General features: G+C 36.8%; 1 protein-coding gene across 2 annotated transcripts in view; it reads left to right on the forward strand.

The window, feature by feature from the left end:
• TTC8 (tetratricopeptide repeat domain 8) overlaps nucleotides 1–24,615 on the forward strand; it is a 54,660-nt gene continuing 30,045 nt past the window's right edge. The window contains exons 1-7 of one of the 2 annotated variants that reach the window (XM_037737113.1): nucleotides 1,133–1,149; nucleotides 8,804–8,833; nucleotides 14,542–14,662; nucleotides 16,275–16,338; nucleotides 16,445–16,604; nucleotides 16,830–16,919; nucleotides 19,214–19,258. In XM_037737113.1, coding sequence (XP_037593041.1) covers nucleotides 14,578–14,662; nucleotides 16,275–16,338; nucleotides 16,445–16,604; nucleotides 16,830–16,919; nucleotides 19,214–19,258 — 444 coding nt within the window. In that variant the 5' untranslated portion in view covers nucleotides 1,133–1,149; nucleotides 8,804–8,833; nucleotides 14,542–14,577. Of the gene's footprint in view, nucleotides 244–1,132; nucleotides 1,150–8,803; nucleotides 8,834–14,541; nucleotides 14,663–16,274; nucleotides 16,339–16,444; nucleotides 16,605–16,829; nucleotides 16,920–19,213; nucleotides 19,259–24,615 lie in introns of those variants that run through there. The other variant, XM_017524639.2, reaches the window with a different exon arrangement.

A 24,615-nucleotide genomic window follows, 5' to 3' on the forward strand; every position in this document is an offset into this window, starting at 1 on the left:
TGCGGGCACCTCTCGAGTAAGGCCCCAGCCTTCGCGGGTTGCCAGGCAGAGCCTGACGCCCGCCAGCTCCCAGCTCCACGCCCACCGTTCTCCTGGAGCGCCGGGCCTTTGCTGGCCTTACGTGCAGCCACGGGCTCGGAGATGGAGCCGCTGCTCCTGGCCTGGAGCTATTTTAGACGCAGGAAGTTCCAGCTCTGCGCCGATGTATGCACGCAGATGCTGGAGAAGTCCCCTTATGACCAGGTACTGGCCAGCTCACGTCAGCCTAAGCATCCTGGCGCCTAGGCTGCGGGGTCTGGGGCGTCTCCCGGCCCCGGGTGGGGAGGCCGGGGAGGAAGGCCCGAGGCGGGGCTGACCGTTCGGTCCCCAGAGGCACCCGGGGGGAGACCTTGTGGAGCTGCGGCTGGTGGGTCCCTTGTCCGCCATGTCCGCAGGGATCGCAAGTTCTGTGCGTTGATCGCCCCCTCCTCACAATCTTCAGCCTTCCCTTCCCTATACTTGTCCTAGAGTGAGAGCCCTGAATTTTACTTTGATGAGGAACTTTGATAATTCATTTATACTTGCATATTGATGGGCGCTAAGCTCTCAGCGTTTGCATTATTAATGTCTAAAATTAATTTGTATAAACAAAGATCTGTGACTCTCCACCTCCTGTTAACATAGCTGCCTTCTTCCTTTTGGATCGAACATGTGATCCTCCCACCTCATCTTTAGACTGTTGTCCAAGAGTGGAGGAGGCCAGGAGTTTAGCTTGAGGAAGTTAGAGGAATGAGAATCTAGAAGGGGAAAAGATACATTTATTATTTTAAAAATTACCTGGGCAAGGGAAGCTATAATTTTAGGAGGGAGTTATGGGAAAGAAAGGCTCCTTACAAGAAGGAATGATGGCATTGATGAAAAGTTAGGTCGGGCGCAGTGGCTCACGCCTGTAATCCCAGCACTTTGGGAGGCCAAGTCGGGCGTATCACTAGAGGTCAGGAGTTCAAGACCAGCCTGGCCAACATGGTAAACTCTGTCTCTACTAAAAATACGAAAATTAGCTGGGCATGGTGGCGGGCGCCTGTAATCCCGGCTACTCCGGAGGCTGAGGCGGAAGTTGCAGTGAGGCGAAATCACGCCACGCCACTGTACTCCAGCCTGGGTGACAGGGCAAGACTCTGCCTCAAAAAAAAAAAAAAACAAAAAACAAAAACAAAAACAAAAACATAAATAAACTAGAGTAATGTGTATAGCAAGTGGAAAAGGTGGTATACAATGTATGTGAGGAGGGTATAATTCTGGTGGGCAGGTGGCTCGTGGAATAGACAAAAGGAGGAGAAAAATAGAACAGGAGTAGTGCTGCGGCAGTTAGTCAGTGTTTTTAGTAAATGGGGAATATACCTACATAGTTCCAGTTCTCTAGCTTTTCCTCTAGTGGTGTTGCCTTGGAGATGTTAGAAAAAAATGGAAAATTGAAGGGAGTTACAAAAGCGGAGGCATGAGTGTGCTGTTACTAGGCTCTGCCTTAGCTCCCAGCAAATGGATGGTGGATGATAACATGCTGAAACGAACATTTTGTCCTTCAGATAGTACATCTCTATTAGAACAGCCTATGTTGGTGGTAATACAAAGCTAGGTTCTGTTCTTGACAGTTCACATTAGTTAATAGGACTATGTTTCTGTAGACAAGCATTTTTCCAGGTTGTTTTTTGGCATAATAATCTCATAGATACTGCTTAAAAAAATCAAATATGTCTGGGAACCGTGACAAAATATTGACAACTTTATATTGGTACAACAGAAGTTTGTTAAGAACCTTTGATGTGCTGGACATTGTTCTAGGCACAATGGTTTACAGGAACCTTATGTGCTGTTGTCATTTTTCCATTGAGTTAAGGTAGTTTTCATTCTGTGTTCCACACGACAGCTGTCCCAACAGAAAGTTTCCGCATTAAATACATTTGGGAAATGTATGTTCCTTCTTGGAGATTCAGGATGCACACTAAAGGCTCTGAGTAGTTTTGAAGAAAAGAAAGCTAATTTTGCCTATTTTTGATTAATCCAAATAATAAAATAGTTCTGAAACTTATTTGACCAACAGATTCCTTTTTTTTTTTTTGGCCCAGGGAAAGGGTCAAATAATCTTCACTGTTATCCTGGGAAGTTGTTGGTACATTGGGAAATGTAGGTGGAGCAGCAGTATTTTTATTAATGGCTAAGACCCTCTAATCTTGAGTTCATAGTGACATTCAGTATTGCACCTATGAATTGAGGTATCAGGACTTTATATGTATTCATCTCAATGACCTTCTATTGAGTGCTTACTACAGATTGTGTATCCCTTATCTGAACTGCTTGTGACTAGACCTGAATAGAAGTTTTAAAAAAATGTTATTGTTTTATTTATATGAGCAAGGGTTGATATGTTCAGCTCCAATAAATATCAGAGTAGGTCTAAGAGAATCAGTACCAGATCTGGAGGAAAAATTTGATATTCTTTTCCCTTCTAATCATTTTTATTTGTTTTATTTGTTTTGTTGAGGTAGTTTATTATGGATGAACTGTACATATTGTCAGAATAATGAGTAGCATTTTACCAGGAATAGATGTTTAACTTGATGTTATCAAAGTTGGCTTTTGATACGAGGGCTATTGAAATGTTTACAGGGTTTACTCATGTTAGTCATTCTTTGACCTAACTTTGAACACTGTGCCCTTATTACTGTATGTTTTTCATAGCACCAGTTTCTGTATTTTGCACCCACTTCTTATTTCATGTTGGAAATATTTCCCAGTATGATTTTTCCCAAGCTTGAAGAAATCCTACCTTTTCCTTAATTAAAAAAATTAATATTTATGTTAGTGTTGATGTAATTAGTGAAGAGCTTTAGGAAGAAAGCTTAAGGTAATTTCTTTGATTGCAAGCTTGAAAATTCTCTTTCCTTAGAACATGACACCAAGACCGAAGGTCTGTGTGATATCCCAAGCACCTGATGCAGAGTCAGGCACATGGGGGCTCTCGTTATGTATTTGCTGAATGAGTACATCAATCATGTTCATATATATATTTTGATGGAGTCGTTCATATGTGCCAGCTTACCCCTCTATGATGATCATCCTAGTTGCCTGATGATCTTTGTCTTCCCCGTCCCACCCTTAATTCTCAGCACCATAGGTTCTTAAATGTACACTTTCTTTTTCAAATAAATATAATTTCATTATGGGACTTCTTAATTCATTTCTTGTTTTGAGGGTCAGTTTTTAAAAATCAATTTTTAAAATTCTTTCTGGATTCCTTCAGGAGAGTGTTTCCAGTAGTAATGATCAACCCTGTTATTTCTTATAGTGTTCATTGTTTCAGTAGAGGAAGTTAAATGATGGAGAGATTCACAATCTAACAGAAATGTGATCAGAGCGGGAGCAGATGGTCCTCTCCTCTGCAGTTATCTGGTTCACCTTCAAGTTCCTTTAGCCTCATGGGCATTTATTGAGGTTCCCACATTTGAGAGTACTTTTCCTCTAAAACTATTTGAATTACTGTTCCTGTGCCACCAAACTGATTATAGTATGGAGTGACTTTGAAACTCCTGGACCCAGAGAGGAGCCCAGAAATTAAAATATTTCGTCTGAGTGCCAAATGGATTCATTTTTGCTATTATGTTTTCTCCTCCCTATTACAAAGGATAGTTTTTGTTTTTAATAATGTATTTTTTCACTTTTGGTTTTGCTTATTTTTCTCCCAGATGAGAAAAACCTCTCTAAAATGATTTGTTCTTTATTAATCTTATTATAAGCTGGCTCAGAGAGCTTCAAAAAGATAACATTTTGGTCCTGATACATTAGCCTATTGAGATGAAGCCCACTTTTAAGACTATTTCATATGCATTTATTTCACCTTTAAGGGATACTATTTTGGTGTAGAATCATCAAAAGTCTTTAATTATTGCCTTGTATTTTCTATTAGGATTTCTGTATTTTATTTTTGATAGTCAGGCTAGCCAGAGAGGTATGATGGTCTATGCCAACAGCATGTTTCTTCAGAGTAATACATTTTAATTTGGCTACAAAAGGACTGAAGGGTATATATAATAATACGGTGTTTGGCATTGGGGAAGGGTTCTTGAAGAATATGGGTTCTCAACTGCTTTTTCTAGACACAGAATGGTGAGGGACAGAGGCCGGCCAGGGTCTATAAGCATGAAGGGTATTAAAGTTCAGATCTGTTAAGAATAAAGAAAGAAAGATAACTAATTAATTTATCATAATTTCCCCTTTGAAATTAAATATAGTAGTAATAACCAATTCATAGAGAAGCATGTTCTTTTTCAAAGGATTCTTTAAATTGTGACTGAAAAAGTGGTTTAAAGTTGTAAGATATGAAGAGAGGAAATTCAAAACAGTCCTCGCCATACAGCACTGTGACCTAAAGGAAATGCTTGCTTTTGCAGCTCATGTTGATCATCATCCTGATTAGTTGCTTAATCTGTTTACTGTTCTTTGTGTTCCATATGTCAGATTCATGGCTTTAAAACCAGTCCTGATTTTTTAGCTCCATTATAATGAAACACTTAATAAAATGTGGAGTATTTTTTCAGGCAGTGGGATTTTTAAAAGACAGTATGCTTTCATTAATGGGGTAGGTGTCTGGTAGATTTTCAGATTATTAAAATCGGTGATTCTGAGGGTGGGACCCATTAGCTGTACGAGAATGGGAGAGAGACTTTTTTCTAACTTACATTCTTCTCTTTTTGCCCAATCTTTGCTTATAATGAGAGATGTTACAGAGAGGAGGGGGTTATTATTGTAAATGGTTTGGAGGAGGAGAAATGGCTGAAAATGAATGGCTTAGATGAAAGACAAGAAACCAGGGCTCCCCAGTGAGCTATATGTTAGTAGTTGGTTGAGACAGTGATCTGGTCATCCAAGCCAAAGAACATATTGTGTGATTATCTAATTGGTTTCCTCTTTGGGACCATGGGGACTTAGCCAGACTTAATCCTTTGATTCTATACACTGTGGAGCAGGTCATTTTATGAATTTGTATTCCTGCTGAATTATACAGATTACATTCCCACTTGGCTGCATGGTCACTAGATCTCCCTAACCTTCTGAAACGCATCAATTACTCTATTCTCTTACACTTCCCCCGCCTTCTTTTATTGCTAAAATTTGAATAATCACTCGGCAGTTTAAGCAGGGAGCTGAGTAGACTCTTTAGCCAGTACTGGTGGTAATTAGAAAGTTGCATTCAGAATTATTTGGAGGTCTAATTCCCTAAAGTAACAGAAACAAGCTAAGAGAATGCTGAACCCTAGGGTAGAAGGAAGAAAGCAAACAGATGTGACTTAAAGTTGATGCTAATGAGTATTTTCTAGTTCTAGGCAGTGACACTCTACTTTCCATGTCCTATTACCTACTTTGAGGGAGATTGAGGAAGTTTTAATTTGATCTGCCATCACTGGGAGTCAGTTCTGAGTTCTCAGAGGGAAAGTAATACGTGGTTTGGTGCTTCTATTAAGCTTATACTTGAATAAGTGTGATAATATATGTGAAAGAACTCTAAAAGTTGTGAAGTTTTCTTAAAAATGAACAGTTTTATTATTAGTCCTTAACATTTTCCTATGAAGTAGGTAATATTTCTTCAATTTGAAAAGGTAATGTGGTTTATATGATTTGTTCAAGATCACGGAGCTAAGTGGCTCCCTGAGGATCAAGCCTAGCCCAGGTCTTCTGACCCTAGGGCAAAGCCTGGAGCTTTCTCCTCAACTGCGTTGATATCTGTAGAAATGGTTTGCTAGACTAAGTGAAGCTGCATGGGTGGATTAATTTAAATCACAAAACTATAACTGAGAGAGACCCAAAGAGGAAAGGCTCGGTGATTTTTTTAAAAAGGGTTTTTCCCTATTTCCAGATTAAAACATTCTGACTCTTTTCCTTCATAGTCCTGCTCTTGATGTATCTCCAGAGAGCCATGCCTGTCCTTGGTCTTTCCACATCCTACGGTAGTCTGTGTTCCATTCTTGCTGTCATCCCACATACTCAGCAAAGTGCCTGCTCTGGACCCAGGGTGTCTAGGTTCAAATACTGCCTCTGTACCTTTGAGGTAGGAGACCTACAGGACTTGTTTTCTGGTCACAACACTGCTGACCAACACAGGATCCGGTCCAGACAGGATAAAGTGAGGAAACCAGCAGATGGCAAGGAAAGCAATCCCTCGCTGCCCTCACTGTTTATCAGCATAACTCTCCCACTAGCTGCCATGACAGTTTAAAAATGCCATGGCAATGACCCAGAAGTTACCACCCCTTTCCATGGCAACAACCCATAAGTTACTGCCCTTTTTCTAGAAAGTTCTAAATCACCTGCTCCCTAATTTGCATTGGCCCACCCTTTAATTTGCATGTAATTGGAAATGGGTTTTCATGAGTATAAATGCAGTTACCAAGAGCCCATAGTTGCTGATTTTGGCCACACTGCTTATGAGTTAGCCCTACTCTGGAAGGAGCAGTACCATCCAATAAAAGATTGCTGTCTAATACCACTGACCCACCCTTGAATTATTTCCTGGGCAAAGCCAAGAACCCTCCTGGGCTAATCCCCAATTTTGGGGCTTGCAGGTCCTGCAACACCTTGCTCTCAGAGTTTCCTCATCTGTACCTCAAAGAGTTGTTAGAAGGCTCATTAACACGTAGTAAGTGATAAAAAATGTTAGCTGCTATTTTCTGTACAGCTACAGATATTTGCATGCAGGATTCTGTCATCTATATTTTTCTTAAAGAATTGCTGGAAATTTGGAAAGCATTTGTGAGAAAGATGTCCAGTGAAATGGATGGTGAAAGGATGTTGAATATAGTTCATAATCATTCTCGCTCAGTAATTTCCAGAATTACCTCCCCCTTCTCTGACTTTCTTATCTTCCATGTCTTCTGCTTTTCTTTTGCTCACCTAAGTCACCTATAATTTGACTATAATGTGAATATAGTGTTTGACACATTGTACTGTAATTTAGGTGCCTTCCCCACTAGAATGTTGTGGAATTAATGTGTTCTCTGCCTCATACCTACTTAGGCCTGGTCTCCATTTTCCATCATTGCAGTCCCTTACCGGTCTCTGTACCTCCCTACTCATTAGGCCTCTCATTTTCTTCTCTGACCTTCACATGATGATTTCCCATAATTTCCCTACATACTCTTCATCTGCATGATCAGTCCTAAATGTATTCCTGAAGGGCAGAAGAACAAAAGAGAGGTCACGAAGACCTTCCTCAGTGAGCAGAAACCCTCTGAGGCTGAACTGGTGGTTTCATTTATGTCACTGGAAGAATCTACCTGTCCTTGGCAAGTCACAGCATCCAGTATCATTGAATTCTGTCTGCTTTAACTGTTTTTTCCTTTTTAAGCATTGTCTACAATCACCTCCAGTAAACTTTCTCCCCCAGTTTTCTATAATATATTGGATTTATCTTGTATCTCTCCTAAACTTTACCTTTCGGTCCTGCCTTTTTATGTCCAACTCTTATTTTTTAATTTCCAAGAGGCACTGGCAAGAAGCAGCACTTGATTCCCTCCACCGTTTGTATGACCTTAAACAAATTACTTACCATCTCTGAATTTGTTTCCTTATCTGTAAAATGGATAATCATTCTTACCTGCTTTCCTTAGATGGTTGTTATGAGATTCAAATGAGATAATGGGCTATAGAGATATATATGCGAGTAAAGAGAAAAAAGAATAGAAAGTGTTACTTTCATCTGGCATGTCATTCCCTGGATTGGTGTGTTTCCTTAAGTTTGGACTGTGTTTAGGAAATCTGTACTTTTTCCACATCCTTTGTAGTCACACTGGAGTTGAAACCCTCCAATTGCTATGTGTTCTCTAGTTGCTGTTTTGTGTTGGTTCAGTTGATTGCCAAATCTTCTCTAACTCCCGTCCTCCGGGCCCTCATTTTCTAGCCTAACTTAACCTTTTCCTCTCATGTCCCTACCATATGTCATGCTAAATAAATTGCATGTCCTTACATGGTGACCATATGGGTTTTACACTGTTTGTACTAATAATATATTTAAAAAATATATTTAAGTTGTTTTTGAGTATAGTGGCTGTAGATGCAAGGATCTTTTTTCCCATTTCTGTTTCTTAGTACTTTCCCCAGTGAAACAGATTAAGTGCTCAACAGACGCTGCTGACTAGACAGACATGTAAATGTAGTTGTTTTATAAATAAATTTGTTGTCTGATTTTTTTTAAACCGATGGGCTTCTATTTAATTTGTACAGAAAAACTCAGATCCTGAGTTTAGCAGCATCTGGCACTAATGCATATTATGTAGTTTATTTATAAAAATTTCTTGGAGGATATTATAGTGAGAATTAACTTATTGTCAGTCATGAATCCCATTAAATTTATGAGGAATAGAAGGGTTTGTATTGTATAGGTTTTCCTTCTTCTCCTTAAGTGATTAAAGTCTGAATATTTTAACCACGATGAACTTGTTTTTGAATGAAAGAAACTATTTCCTTGGTATAGTTATGAAATTATTCTTAATTTCTGACATATTGTGTGGTCATTAAACAAGCAGTTAAGATATCTTCTCTTTGCACTTTGAAGGAGGTTAATTAGAATTTTCTGATCATAAAAATTTAGCATTCTTCAGTATACATTCGTTTTACACAACTCTTGAGAACACTTGTGTAAGAAGACTAAAGTTAATTTTTGGATTTTTATTGAATAAGAGTTCATCTACAAATACATGGTTGGTTATTAAGACTTTTTATTTTAGAAACTGTATTTCTTAAAACTGTTTACTGCCTTCTTAATGCTGTCCAGGAACCAGATCCTGACTTGCCAGTGTGTCAGGTAAAGAAAGGTTCAGCTGCAACCTTTAGTTTAGAGAATCCTTTAATTGCTATAGCTTAGCTGTTGCTATAGTAGTTTAGAAAATTTGCTGCATATGTACCTGTGGGTTTTTAAAATTAGCCATATCTGTCAGACATTCTGTAAATAAATGATTATATTTTCAATACTTTTGTGTATATTGATAGCCTTGTAGAACTGCTGCACTCTACTCATTGGGACTTGGAGCTTAAATGGAAATGACCAAGATGGACTAGAAGGATAAGAAAAAATAAAGGAGGTGAGGGGAACCAAGGACTCAGAAAGGGAGCAGGAGAGCCAGCGGAATGACAGATGTCTGAAAAGACTGTGATGGATGGGACAGCATGTCTTGAGTCAAGAGTGGACTCTGCTTGGGAGGGTGTTGGTTTTAACTGACCTGGTGGCCCTAAGAGAGAGGAGCCTGACATGGTGAGGGAGGAAGGAAGGGACACTGGCCAGACAGTCACATCAACCAAATCAATTTGGGTAAGGATAAGAGGCAGCTAGAGACTTGCCAACTGGATAAGACATAAGGGAGTGAATTGGGAAGAAGCCCTGGGAGAGAGGAGGGGGGCACCTGGCCAGTGATACTTTTAGTCCAGGAGAGCTGCCAGTGAGTCTGGGACTAAGGAGAGAAGTGCAGAATTGTAAATCAGAGAGCTTAAATATTGCCAGGTGTTTGCCCTGCCAAACGAGATGGAATGTTAACAGGTTTTTTTTAGGTAAATAAGAGAATTGAACCTCATTAGGGGTTCATATGAGTAATCAGCAAACCTTTTAGAATAGAAAGCAATTTACAAAGTACTCTTATGGAGACCTGGGTAGTATTAAACATACACTGTAAATAGGTTAAAATGTGACACTGTGTTCTTTAAAAGGCTGAGGTTTGTCTTTTGAATGTTCATAATCTTGATTTACAAACTGATAGATGGGGCAAAACTATTTTTTTTTTGGTATAATATGGATACAAGTCATTCAAAAAGGATCACTATTATAAATACTGTGGATTTTGTTCTCAGGAAATTTGAAAAATTTTGTTTAAAATTTAAAACATCAATAATTTGCATTGTAGGAATGGTTTTAAAACTATAAATGGCATTTAAGAGCTTCAAACTAGCATAGGGACTTCATGAAAAATCTGTATTTGGCATTGTTTTCCAGCTCTGTTGGTATAGACCTAATTATCTGCTCCATAATGGTACAAAAGGGAACAAGGCTGACTAGATTCTTTTGGCCTTACTATTCACACTTTTGGAGTTTCTTCTTTTTGCACAATTTTACAACTTTAAAAGGAATGAGGCTGTATACAGTAACAATTCAGTATCTTGTGCCTAAGTTTTCATTTTCATAGAGTAGGCAGAATGTCAATAATTGCTGAGTCTTATGATGTCTAAATCAGGTCAGACAGACTGTTCCTTTGGTAGCCTTATTCTAATAATAACCTGAAGTCGTTTCTTACATGCTTTAAACTACTGGCCTTGCATTCTTTATTAGGAGGAACAGAATAATTTAAATATGTTTTGTTCAGTCAGCAGAGTTTCAACCTCTTCATATGTTTATTTTCAAAACAAAAACTGAATTAATGTCACAGAGGATGGAATGAGTGAGTCAATATTTTCCTGATGTTTGCTGGCAAGTATCTGCCTCAGAAGTAATGTCCTATAGACTAACTCAGTTGGTGAATGAGATAGGATTGTGTTTCAAAGATATAAAGGGAAAAATTGATATGATTATTCATTTGGTTTGGGAGAACCTGTGCTTTTCCCTTAAAAAACAAAATCCCAAAAGCATCAGTTATTTTTATTAATATTATGGTACTTGAAATACATTAAAATTCAAAGAAATTTACATAAACTATATTTTTAACTGTGCGACTCCCATTTATTAATAACATATCTGATAAGGCAAATTTATATTTTTATTTAGTTTCAAGGGGCAGTTTGGGATTATTGTATATGCTTTGTTATTCATTTTATTTTAATCACTGAATAGTTTTCAACTTTTTCTGGGTTTGTTTTTTTAAAACACACAGAGGATTTTAGGGCTGTAAAACATACTTGGCTTGTTTCCAAAGTAAAAAAAATTATTATTTTTTTAAAGCCAAAGCTCCATCTGCTGTTTTCATTAAAATCTCAAGAATTGTTCACATTGCCAGGAGCAGTTCTTTGAAAACAGTCTGATGTTTAATCAAGCAGTGATATGTGATTTTCAAGGTCATTTTTTGTTAGGACAGAGGATAACTCAGGAAGATTAATTTTCTCAAACAGTGATACCATTTAAAATTGAATAACAATATAAGTAGATTTTATTCTAGAGCTGTAAATATCAAAAATTCATACCATTGTTTTAAGAATTATTTGAGATTAAATTAATATTTATCGGTTTATCTTTTTTTAAAAGTGCATTCTTATGGAATACAATGTTTAAAAAGATATTCCTAGCCTTGGCGCAGTGGCTCACACCTGTAAACTCAGTACTTTAGGAGGCCGAGGCAGGAGGATCACTTGAGGCCAGGAGTTCAAGACCGGCTAGGGCAACAAAGTGAGATATCCCATCTCTGCAAACAAACAAACAATGCTGGGCATGGTAGTACATGCCTGTAGTCCTAGCTGCTCTGGAACCTGAGACCTGAGGTGGGAGGTGGGAGGTGGGAGGATCACCTGAGCCCTGGACGTCAAGTGTGCACCACTACCTTCCAGCCTGGGCAACAGAGTGAGTGCCTGTTTCAAAAAAAAAAAAAAGAAAGTTCCTATTTGACTTTGACTTTAGAAATATTTATTCATATTGCAGGGAAGGAAGGGTGGATTTTCTTTTGCATATTTTGTTTAGTCTAAATAAAAAATTTGTATCTCTTTAATATTTAAGAGGTCAGCTGGGGGATGGATGTCAAGAATCATGATGGATTAGACTATGAAATAACAGTATGAACTTGAAAATAGTTAAAAGTAACAATAACAATATGAACTCTAAGGCTGGGCGTGACGGCTCATGCCTGGAATCCCAGCACTTTGGAAGGCCAAGGAGGGTGGATCACCTGAGGTCAGGAGTTCAAGACCAGCCTAACCAACATGGCAAACCTTGTCTCCACTAAAAACACAGAAAATTAGTGGGGCGTGGTGGTGCATGCCTGTAATTCCAGTTACTTGGGAGGCTGAGGCGGAATCAAGAATTTCTTGAACCTGGGAAGCAGAGGTTGCAGTGAGCTGAGATCGTGCCATTGTACACCATCTTGGGCAACAAGAGTAAAACTCTGTCTCAAAAAATAAATGAATAAACAAATGAACTTGATTAAAGTAGGACTCCAAATCATAGTTCTGAAGTCTCTGTAGCTTTTCATTATCTGGATAAAAATTTATATACCTCACTGTGGCATAACAGGATCCATCACCTGGCTCCTGACTTTTTCTCCAGCTTCTTCCCTGATTCTTCACCCACACTCAATTCTTCCAGAGTTTCCAAACATGCCATAGCCTCTCTAGCTAGCCTGCCTATTGTCCATTTTGCCTGGCCACTGGGCTGAATTCTTCTCTTCTACCCTTCCTTCCACTCCCAGTTAGCTGGACACATTTTCTCTGTTCTCCTATCACATACTTATTTTTGTTTTTCATTTCTGTTACTCTATTTTTCCCATTACATGGAAATTTTTTTGACTTAGAACTAGAACTATGATTTACTCCTCTTTGTATACTCAGGATGTAGCATGCCGTAGGTGCTCCCTAGTGATATGGGAATGAACAAGTAGAACCCATGTTCTTTACTGTTCCAACAGAAAACTCTGTAGTCCTTCCTGTCCACCAGGGAGTGCCGAGCAAAGAATGCCCTTTTGAAAAATCAAAGCTGTCAGATAATTGCAGGGCACTATGACCTGTAGAGATTTAATATAAGTTGGGATTGCCTATTTCCATCTTTGAAGTTAAATTAGAGCATTATTCCAAGCCAATGAGGACTTCTCTGACCCCTGGGAATAGTTGTATAGTTATGGTATCTCTCCTGATCTTTTACGATTGAAAACCTGAGATTTTTTTTCTGTACTTTGGTGGCTCTCACAGTTCCAATTGGAGTTCCAATAGGAATTGTTTTTTTTAAATATTTTTTTACAAATTAGTTTTTTGAGTCCATATTCTACTTATTGAATTGTGTTGAATTGTGTTAAATTCATACATAACATTTGAAACACTTTGTTCTAAATTTTTAAACCAGGAAACCTCAACCAGAAAAGCTCAAGCCAAAAGCCAATCATCTAACCAAATGTAATTTCACTTTGGGAACCTAAATATGTTGTAGAGGCAGCCATCTTTATTCCTATTAAAATGAATGCATGACGTTCTTTTTTTTTTTCTTTTTTAAAAAATATTCATAGCATGCATTCCAATTACTTTAGCTCACAAAAGGATCTTTACTTCCCAACTTCTATAAAACCACATACTTGTCACCTGTGATTTCATCCAATAGGTGATGCATTCAGGGAAATTAGGGTCCATGTTTTAGTCTTCTCGTGTTTTTTTCTCAGAATCTAGGCTGGTGCTATTTAATTAGGGGGTGCTCAATGAATATACACTGACTGACTGAATGCATCTTTACGTGGGGACTCTCTGGACCTCCTGTAGCTCACACCTGTTCCTTTCCCAGTCCCTTGGCCTTCATTGAGCTTGCTTCACAGCCATATAGTCCTAGTATACTGAACCTAATCCCTCCCCAAATTCTCCTTGCTGCTACTTCCTCTAGTCTCTAGAGTCACTTCTATGCTGCTGCTTCAAGAGTTGTCTTCTTCCCAAATCCTCCACAGGACATCAAGCTTTATTGTTTTCTGTCTCTATTCTGTAGTAAAGGAAAGGTAGAAATTTCAGATAAAGCAATTTGATATGTTTAATAAGAAACTTAATTGTGTACATGTGTAGACTGAAATTTTCAAGGTAAAGCAAAGCTTGTAAGTTTTTTTTCCAGTTTGGATTTCTTAATTACCTTTTTTATTTTTTTCATTATCTAGCAGGTTTTCTACTGACTAGATCGCAAAGCAACCAGTGTTGTTTTGTTATTGGAATTGGTAAATTGATCTTAGTTCAGTTCAACCAACATTTCTTGAATATGGTTTTTTCTACAAAAACCATAGGTATTATGGAAAATTCCTAAGTGAACAAGGTATAGAAGCTTGCATTCTAAGGAAGGAAGGGCTAACATATAGCCAAATAATTATAGTGTTTTTCAAATATGGGTAAGTGTGTAATAAGAGAGGCATTCAGAGAACTCTCTATGAGAAAGACAAGAACGTGTAGTAGGTTTGGAACTGGAAAATCAGGGAATCCTTTATAATAAAGGACTTGACCTTGAAGGAGGAAGCCAGAAAGAACAATGTGGTTGTAGCTTTATTTATTTGTTTTCAAGTTATTATTTTAGTAAAATTTTTCCTAAAGATCAATCTTTTTATTTATAAAGAGGAATGTTAGAAGACTACCAGGTAATTACCCCACTATTATTTACTATGTAATTGATACATTGGTTGTTTCTTTATTAATAATGATGCCTTCTTGTATTAGTTTTTGACATGGCCCTTTAAATTAGAATAATGTGGTAAGAGGTAAACATGTTTAATACAAAATGAAATAACAACAATGAAGGATGGCTGCTTCTATAAACTATGTCATATTTCTAATGCTATTTTAATGTATGCTTTATTTATCTATGATTTTTAGGCAGCTTGGATCTTGAAAGCAAGAGCACTAACAGAAATGGTATACGTAGATGAAATTGATGTAGATCAGGAAGGAATTGCAGAAATGATGCTGGATGAAAATGCTATTGCTCAAGTTCCACGTAAGTATTGGGCTTTCAGTTAAGTTAATGAAATGCTATTAAGAGGAAGAATACTATGTATAAGAGGAATATATATATACCCATATATTTTTACACTTTATATATATAAACATTATATATGTGAAAGAAAAATGAAGAAAAAAAATTACTTCAAGTAAATGGTTTCTGTTCTGCCTTATGGTACAAAGGCTTTTCCCTCTACAATTCAGTTATCTTAAACTTAAGGTATGAGATTGATGTATAACAATTTTTCAATATGAGCTATATTATGCATTTTAGAAATAATTTATATCTATGTTCAACTGCTGATCATATGGAAAAAATTTATAAAAATGCATTCTATTTGAACTACTTGTCTAATATATCAGAATATTGTTTATCTGAGAAGTACCCAAACAACAGGGGTATTCTAAGAGGACTTAAAAAAGATCATTCGGCTGCGTACGGTGGCTCACGCCTGTAATCCCAGTACTTTGGGAGGCCGAAGCAGGTGGATCATGAGGTCAGGAGATCGAGACCATCCTGGCCAACATGGTGAAACCCCATTTTTACAAAAAATACAAAATTTAGCTGGGCATGGTGGCATGGCGCCTGTATTCCCAGCTACTCAGGGGGATGAGACAGGAAAATTGCTTGAACCTGGGAGGTGGAGGTTGCAGTGAGCTGAGATCATACCACTGTACTCCAGCCTGGCAAAAGAACAAGACTCTGTCTCAAAAAAAAAAAAAAAAAAAAAGATCATTCAAAAACATCACTTTATTGTTATAATCAAACATGATTTGCTCTAAGTCATGATATGAGGTGATGAGGTGATATGCTGGTCTGTGAGTGTCTGTTTGGATTGTAACAGAGGTGCAGTCCCAGCTTGCAGATGTGGTGGTACAAATGGTATTGGATAATGGCTGGTCTGAGTGTGGTGGTGTTTACAACTAATTGATCACAATCTGTTACAGATTTCTTTGTTCCTTCTCCACTCCCATTGCTTCACTTGACTAGCCTTAAAAAAAAATGGTATTGGATGATAACCAGGACATATGGTGGTCTTGCTGGTAATTTATTAGTTGTTATAGTTCTCAGTCATTTGTATGTTTTGGAAGGTAATAGCTGTTTAAAACCTTCAGATAGAAATTGAGAAAAAAATACATATTTTCATGTAAAAATGTCTTTCTTTCCCATTATTTTGTTCTTTTAGAGTTAAAATATCTAAATTCTAGATATAGTGGGTAAATTGTCTTTTATTGAGAGAAGTTCATATGAGAAATAGTTGAACTATGAGGATAGAACCATTGTTTTGAACTTTGGAGCCTGTTTATCTTGAGTTTAAATCCCAGCCCTACCAATGGGTTGACTTGTTTCCTTAGTTCTGTGAATCTTTGTTAAATGGGTTAATACTACCTACTTTACAGACTTAGTGTGAAGATTAAATGTGATAACATAAGTAACATGATAGGTACTTGTTAAATATTAGTCTAAAACACATTTCCCTAAAATATATTTCTTGCTATTAATGTCTTTTTCACCAGGCCAGCACAATTCTGAAAATTGTATTAGCTTACAGCTTTTACAGATTAATAAATCATATATCAATTGAATTAGCCATCTTGTCTCCTAGGCCCTGGAACATCTTTGAAACTTCCTGGAACTAATCAGACAGGAGGGCCTAGTCAGGCTGTTAGGTATGTACTTCTGCTTCATACCCTCTACCACTAAATATTGATCAGACTGTATGAGAGTCTTTCCTCAAGATCTTCTTTTTATTATAACAATTTATAATCTTCGCAGGCCAATCACACAAGCTGGAAGACCCATTACAGGTTTCCTCAGGCCCAGCACACAGAGTGGAAGGCCAGGCACTATGGAACAGGCCATCAGAACACCCAGAACCGCCTACACAGCCCGTCCTATCACCAGCTCCTCCGGAAGATTTGTCAGGCTGGGAACGGTAAATTCTGTCAGCTTTCCCATAGCCTTGTATTACTTTGGTATTACCAAAGTAGCTTTATATTATGGCACATTATTTTCTAATGATGTTGTAGTGGAGAATTATATGGAGGATGTTTGAAGGTGACTTTTTAATTTATGTTGCCTTTATAATTTTTATGCCCATTAAACTTGTTTACGTTTCAAGAGAATGTTTCAGATCTCTTGTATTGTTTTTCCTCTGTAGGCTTCCATGCTCACAAGTCCTGATGGGCCATTTATAAATTTATCTAGACTGAATCTAACAAAATATTCCCAGAAACCTAAGTTGGCAAAGGTATGTACTTAAAATGATTTTGAGTCATAAAGTAATATTACATGTATGATGATAATGACAAATTAGAAAATGGATAAAAACTTGTGAAGGACAGGCCATGTCTTTACTGAAGTGGAAATGTTTAATATGTAAAATTTCTCTTAGTCTTTGAGTTAATTGCGTTAAGGAAAGTCAATCAGAAATAAAGCACATATACCATTATTATAGGAAATTCTTTTCCTTTGATAAAGAGAAGTAATTTATAACAAAGAAAGCAGATGCAGCATCATCTTTGTAGAATGAAGCTTTAGTAGTCATCGGTATATGTATGTATTTTTTTTTCTTTTTTAGCTTGGACTATTCTCAGAGAAATAATTTTCTATCCTTGTAGGTTTTTAGGACTGTCAAAGGATGATAAAAATAATGTACTCCTAATTAGTAATTAATCAGGCATCTCAATAAGGATTACTCAAGCCACATAGTGGCATGCCAACTACGTTAGTAATTATCACTACTCAAAGATTAAATGTTCTTTTAAAGTAAAGAGAAAATGAGAGGCAGAGGGAGAGGGAGAGGAGTATAGTGAGGGGGAAGGAGAGAAAGAGAAAGATAAAAATGAAGAAAGGTGTCCATGACCTTTTCAGTATATAAACCTTGGGAGTGAGCTTGGAATAATTCAGAGACAGGAGCCCTTATCTTCTGGAAACCGGTTTAAACCTAGCTCAGGTTTTTAGCTGAAATCTCTGAGCATAAGTATTGAGCTCATTCCTAATCTCAGTTCTAATGGTATTTAACATACGTGTTTGCTAAATATGAAACACACTAGAGAAAATTAAAATGGACACTAGCTGTACAGACTTAAGTTTAAGTCTAAAAAACAGATGCCATTTGGTAGACAGGGAATCAGACTGTAATAATGCTGTGACTTTTTTCTTAAATTCTTGTTTGGCAGCAATCCAGTTGTCTTCATTTGGAAAAATTGTAAAGCTATGCTTACTTCCCTTTCTTTTATGAGCGTGGAGTATTAAAAGCAACTCATATGGAATATCTGGCTCCCTACCCTTTCAGGCCACTCACTTGAAGGGACTGTCTGGCTAGTTGATACCATTGCTATTTTTTGACCAAGAGAATCAGTGAGTGGAAGCATTTTTCTCAATTAAATTAAGATGCATCCAGGACAGACCTGGTCTGTTACTAGATTTAGCCTGAACTAGATTTTATGCTTTTTAGTATGTTGTAGAAATAATGCCAGGTTTTTCTGCCTTTGGCCCCCAGCTTGCCTTGACCCACTAGGACTCATTTTTAATATAGGCATATGGCTTGGGGTATCTAGGGTGACTCTGTGACACTGTCTTTGATGCTGTAACATCCTTTCCATGGCAGTGGTAGCACCAATTGCACTCTTAACTTTTGTTTCTTTATAACAGAACAAACAGAAGCATTGTTATAGGTTTTATTTTATTTTTTTAAATTTTTTTTAAGAAAGGCCTTGTTTTGATTTTTTTTTTTAATTAGTTGCCTCCAAGTTTTCTTTGTTAATAACCTTGACCTCTTCCAGGGATGCTAGCCTCTTTGCAAGTGTAACATGATGGTATTATGGAAAAAGGTAGTGCCACTAAGAGTAAATGCTTATTTGTTTAGAGCAGTTGAGTGAAATATTAGAAATAATTGTTTTCAGCCCTGGCTGTACATGAGAGTTATCTGAGGGCTTTAAAAAATGTAACATCAGGGCTTTGCCATCCCCACAACTTTGATTTAATTTAAGTGGTCTGATTGCGCCCCACCACTAGGTGATTCCAGTGTCCAGCTTGGCTGAGTAGCACCCTGTTAAAGAAACCTGAATATTCTGAATCATAGAGTTACTATAAATACCATATAAGGAGAATTAGCTTTAAAAATTAAGCAAAAAACATCCTGCTTTACCCATATATTCTACTTTGTTTCAGTAGAAACTTCCAGATTTTTTTGTCTAAATTGTCATTATTAATATTATAATCACTGTATAATACATGTAGAGAATATATAGAATTGGCTGTCTCTGTTTTATGACAATCCTGAAGTTGGTCTTTAAGAAATAAACTTTTCATTTGTTTTTCTAATAAAATATGTAATATGAAAAAAATGGTTAATTCCTTGAGCAATCCAGTTTGTATTCTGTTAAAATCAGAATCAGTTGTAAATAGTAATATTTTAAAAGGAGTGATTGTAACAAAAGATGGATAGACCCTTCTATCTATCCAGGGCTTTAGAGTGCTTTTGTTAACATAAAATTTAAAAAAAAATGAAATATATTTTTGGTACTTTTTTCTTCACAGGCTTTGTTTGAGTATATCTTTCATCATGAAAATGATGTTAAGACTGTAAGTTTTGAATTCATGCTATTTCCTTTTATTGTAATTTTTCTGACTTTGAGAGGTTAGATTCTGAAATATTCTATTTGTGACCTTATAAACAATGAAATTATTAAAGATTGGAGAATTATTAATACTTTAAAATCCACTCTTAGTTTCAGTGGGAAAATGTGTATAAATATAGAAGTGATAAGAACTATGCCTGCTTTATAGAGTATGTAGCTCTCCAATAAATCGGAAGATACAGGTAATTGAGAATATGTCATAATATGCTTGTGTTAAAATTATAGTTTTTATGCTAATGATATTGCTGATCCATTTATTTCTTTAGTCCATATAGTATATTATAGGTTTACTAACACATGTATTTCTGTTATTTTTGTGGTGTGCCCTTTTCCTCTATCTTTGGCATTTTGTGATCAAAGATTTAAAACATACAAAAGTAGAGAGAATCATCTTCGTAGCCTGTTAACAGAGAGTTTTAAAGTTATAGGCATATGACTTCTCAAATTGCTTTGATTTTTGCATGCTTATATGCAAATGAGCATATAACCATACAACTTTGGTCAAATCAAATGTAGTGCATTCTGCAGTGTCTGATTGTATCTTTTCTCATTTTCATATTAGTTCCACGAAAAAGGCTTTATATCCATATATTAAGCATTCAGGAAAATAAAAATGTTTTCCTTAATTGTGTTTTATTTTTTCCTTTTTTTTTTGAGACAGGGTCTCACTCTGTCACCCAGACTGGAATGCAGTGGCATTATCACAGCTCACTGCAGCCTTGACTTCTCAGGCTCAGGCGATCTTCCCATCTCAGCCTCCCAAGTAGTTGGGACTACAGGCATGTGGCACCATGCCCAGCTAATTTTTAAAAAATTAGTTTTAGAGATATGCTCTCCCTGTGTTGCCCAGGCTGGTCTTGAACTCCTGACCTTAAGTGATCCTCCAGCCTCAGCCTCCCAGAGTGCTAGAATTACAGGTGTGAACCATCACAGCCATCCCCTTAATTATGTTTTCTGTATGTCAACTGCTATGCTATACACTAAGAGAACTAATGATACTTTTCCTGCCTCTACAAGCCATGTAAGTCTAGCTGAAGAAGTAAAATGGACATAAATGAAATAATTAAAGAAGTCATTGTCAAAATGTGAAGTTGTTACCAAGTGGGGAAAAACTCAGAGGGGATGATATTAGTAAAGATCCATAAAATAAGTAGGATGTATGGAAAGGAGGAAAAAGAAATGTAAAGAAAGGGCAAAAGCAAGAGCAGGATATGGAATGGTCAATAAATAGGCCTTATCCTAGAAAATGGGAGCACCACAGAGACATATTAAAGAAGGAAGTGACAGAACTCAATGATAGATTTGATATTGGGGCAAAGGAAAGAGAGACAGGTTAAATCTGCCTCCTAAAGATGCTGTGAGAAGAAGAATAGTTTTACCGGCAGAAATGGGATAATTAGGGAAGGAAGTCAGTTTGTATAGAAGCTGACTAAGTGACTTGAAGGCATTTTGAGTTTGAAATGACAAAAGGCTATCTAAGTGGACGTACCATTGCATGTGTTGGGAGATGTGACATTGAAATGTGGGGGACAGCCTGGGCCACATATACAAATGTGGTATTCATAGATGTGGTTATGTAAGGAAAAGAAACAATGAGGGTTGGGACAACTGAGAAACCATGCACACTTTTGTAAATAGAAGCCAGCCATTTTAACTTCATGAAAAGCTGGTCAGAGGCTCTCAGTGTAATTATATATAAAATTGTATGGTCAAACTGTATTTAAAAAGCATTAGAATGCTAGTCCATTTCCTAAATTAGTAAATCTCAAGTTACTAGAGTATCATAAACTGATACTATTGATATTTGGAAGATTAATAAATATCAGAGACATCTATTCTTTCATCATGTGTAATATATTTGAACCACTACAATGTACCAGGGACTGTTCCAGCCCTGAGATCACAGAGTGAAACAGGCAAAGTCTCCATTCTTTTAGAGATAATATTCTGGTTAGGCAAGGAATAGAAAAAAATAAATTTTAAAATGTATGAAGTCTCATGGGCTAATAAGTACTGTAACAACAAAGAAGCAGGAAAGCAGGTAAGGTAATAAATAATGACATGGGGGAGGATGCTATTTTGGATGGAGTGGAGAGTGATCAGTGAAGTCGCTCTGAGCAGAAAACATGTGGCTCAGTGGCTGAATCCCAGAACTTTGGGAGGCTGAGGTAGGAGATCACTTAAGCCCAGGAGTTTGAGACCAACCTAGGCAATGTGTGGAAACCCTGTCTCTACAAGAACTACAAAAATTAGCCAGGCATGGTAGGACGTGCTTGTAGTCCCAACTACCCTAGAGTTTAGAGCTGTAGTCCCAGCCACTCTGGGAGGATCACCTGAACCCAGGGAGGGCGAGGCTTCAGTGAGCCCTGATCATACCACTGTACACCAGCCTGGGTGACAGAGTGAGACTGTCAAAAAAAAAAAAAAAAAAAAAAAAAAAAAGAAAGGAAAAAAATAAAGAAACATTTTAACAGGCACCCAAATGAAGGGGGACAGGACTCATGTCATTATGTGTAGGAAAAGTATTTCTGAAGAGCTTTAACTGTAAAGGCCCTGAGTAGAAGCATGCTTGGATTGTTTAAGGAACAGCAAGAAGGCCAGTGTGGCTGAGTGAGGCCTGTGAGGGGGAAGAGTCGTAGGTGGTAAGTTCAGAAGCTAGACAGATCATAAGTCATTTGTAGGTCATGGTGACAATGTTTTTACTAATAGATTCATCTTGAGGATGTAATTTTGCATCTTGGAATTTACCCACTGTTGTTGAGGAATAAAAAAATCACACTGAAAAAAATGTAAGACTTATTCCCTGCTCTACTGCACTTATATTCTAAAGATTCTGAGGACTAGCATCATAGTTCTTTGTGTATATGGACCTTAAAAAATTTGATTTTAAACAGATAGAGTAGTAACATTTAAACTTTTTATTTTAAGCAGGAAAATCTTTCTCTTCAAGTGAAATCTTATCTACACCCTAATATATAAAACAGACAAAAGTTGAGCTACTTGAATTATAGCAGGGCTAGCAGACTTAGAACATATCCTTCGGGCCTCCTCCTTGCTCCTCCTGCCTTGTGATCTTCTGCCCCTCAAATATTAGGGATGTTGGGTAGTTCCTATATTAGGCTCTGTTTCTAAATTACCTGGGGAATTATTAAATAAGGACTTCTGGACCTGTGCTAGACTTCCTGAGTCAGAATCCTCAAGGGTACATCTGTCGAATCTGTTGTTAATAAAAGCTCTGCAGGCAATGCTAATTTTCAGGCAGGACTGGAAAATACTGCTGTAGAATACAGTAGTTTAAAAACCAATGGTTAATAGAAGGCTGTAATGCCAGGCGTTCCCGTGTAGTACAATAGAGCTGGGGAATATTAGCAGAACTCAAAAACCAGAGCTCCCTATAACAAAACAAGAGGAGGTGTGTTGCCCGTCTGAGTGAAAGAAGTCAGCAAATGAAGAGAAAAGAGACAACAAACACAACTCAAATATATCTCATTAACAAGGAGGTGGTAGTAAAAACTATTGAGAACTGGAGTCCCCATTTATAAATTAGCTATTTTTATTCTTGGTAATAGTGACTCTCTTAAAACAGCAAAATTGAAACAAGCAATATTGAAAACAATTATTGACTCTTTTTGAAATCCATCTTTATAATTCATTAATGACACGAGCAAATTTGTCTAGGGACTTTATTTTAGATATTTAGTCAATGAAGAATTGAAAAAATTTAAACTAGCAAACAATAGGGTATTTCATAAATTTGGATTTGTGAAACAAAGAAAAAAGATTTATTGATGCATTTGTGTAATCTATCTAGTGGACAGAAACGAAATCAGAAGTAAAAGGGCAATAGTAGGGGGAATTATGTACATGAAGCACGATTTTGGAATATTGGTATTTATCATATATTACAAAAACTGATCTTGGCCAGGTATGGTGGCTCAGGCCTGTAATCACAGCACTTTGGGAGGCCAAGGAGGGTGTATCACCTGAGGTCAGGAGTTCAAGAACAGCCCGGCCAATGTGGTGAAGCCCCATCTCTACTAAAAATACAGAAATTAGTTGGGCATGGTGGCGGGCCCCTGTAATCCCAGCTACTCTGGAGGCTGAGGCAGGAGAATCACTTCAACCTGGGAGGCGGAGCTTACAGTGAGCCAAGATCATGGCATTGCACTCCAGCCTGGGTGACAAGAGCAAAACTCCATCTCAAAAAAAAAAAAAAAAAAAAAAGAAAAAAAAAATTAAAAAAAAAAAAAACAGAAAAAAAAAAAAAAAAAAAAAAAAAATCCACTCAACCTTTAAAAAAAAAAAAAAAAAAAAAAAAAAAGCTGATCTTAATTTTTGAAAAATTTTTGTGAAAATAGAAATGACCCCAAACCAGAAAATTTATATTAGAGAAAATACTGGTGAATAAGCACATTAGAGGTATACTTTCTTAATAACAACAAAAATGTAAAATAAAGAGGCTTTGGACTTTTGAGTTTTATATTTATGAAATTAGAAAAAAATTCTGGGGGAAAGTACAATAGTTATTATACATTATAGGTGATATTACGCATGGTACCACAATTTGGAAAACAATATAATAATATAGAGCAGATAGCCATAAAGATATTTCCTCAATTTGTTTCTGTAATTTTACTTCTCAGGAGATTGCAGGGAAAAGTAAAGTGCTGTATTTGCAATGATGTTCGTTGTAGCTTTAGATATAGTGGCAAAAATGCTGGGAAAACAACCTAAATGTTTAACAATAGGGGATGAGTTTGGTAAGTTACAATAAATAGCATGATGGAATCTTATGTAGCCATTAAAAACCATAATTATAAACACTAGGCAGAAACATGGAAATGTTTATTTTATAATGTTAAACCAAAAGCATACCAATTACTATGTTAAATAGAAATATTACTTTAAAAATATGTATTTATGACATACTAGAAGGTATCACTTAAACTTGAAAATGATAGTATTTTGAGGTTAAGATGTATTCATTCCACAAGTATTTGTTGATTGCCTGTGTTGTGCCTCATGATACTAATGGAGATTAAGTCTAATTTTACCTTTGTTTTCAAATTTTTCAACAATAATGTTATAGCACCTTTACATTTGTAAATTGAATTATAAATTAGGGGCAACAATATTAAAATGCTGCCAATTTGTACTCTGCTTATTTTCATCTGCTTACCTCCAATGTACATACATATTTTTGTAGAACATAAAATGGAGCAATTTGTTTTGTTCTTTCTTTATTTATTTATTTATTTTTGAGTTGGAGTCTCGTTCTGTAGCCCAGGCTAGAGTGCAATG

This window comes from Cebus imitator, unplaced genomic scaffold (assembly GCF_001604975.1).
Source record: "Cebus imitator isolate Cc_AM_T3 unplaced genomic scaffold, Cebus_imitator-1.0 Scaffold34, whole genome shotgun sequence".
In the NCBI taxonomy this organism is placed as follows: domain Eukaryota; kingdom Metazoa; phylum Chordata; class Mammalia; order Primates; family Cebidae; genus Cebus; species Cebus imitator.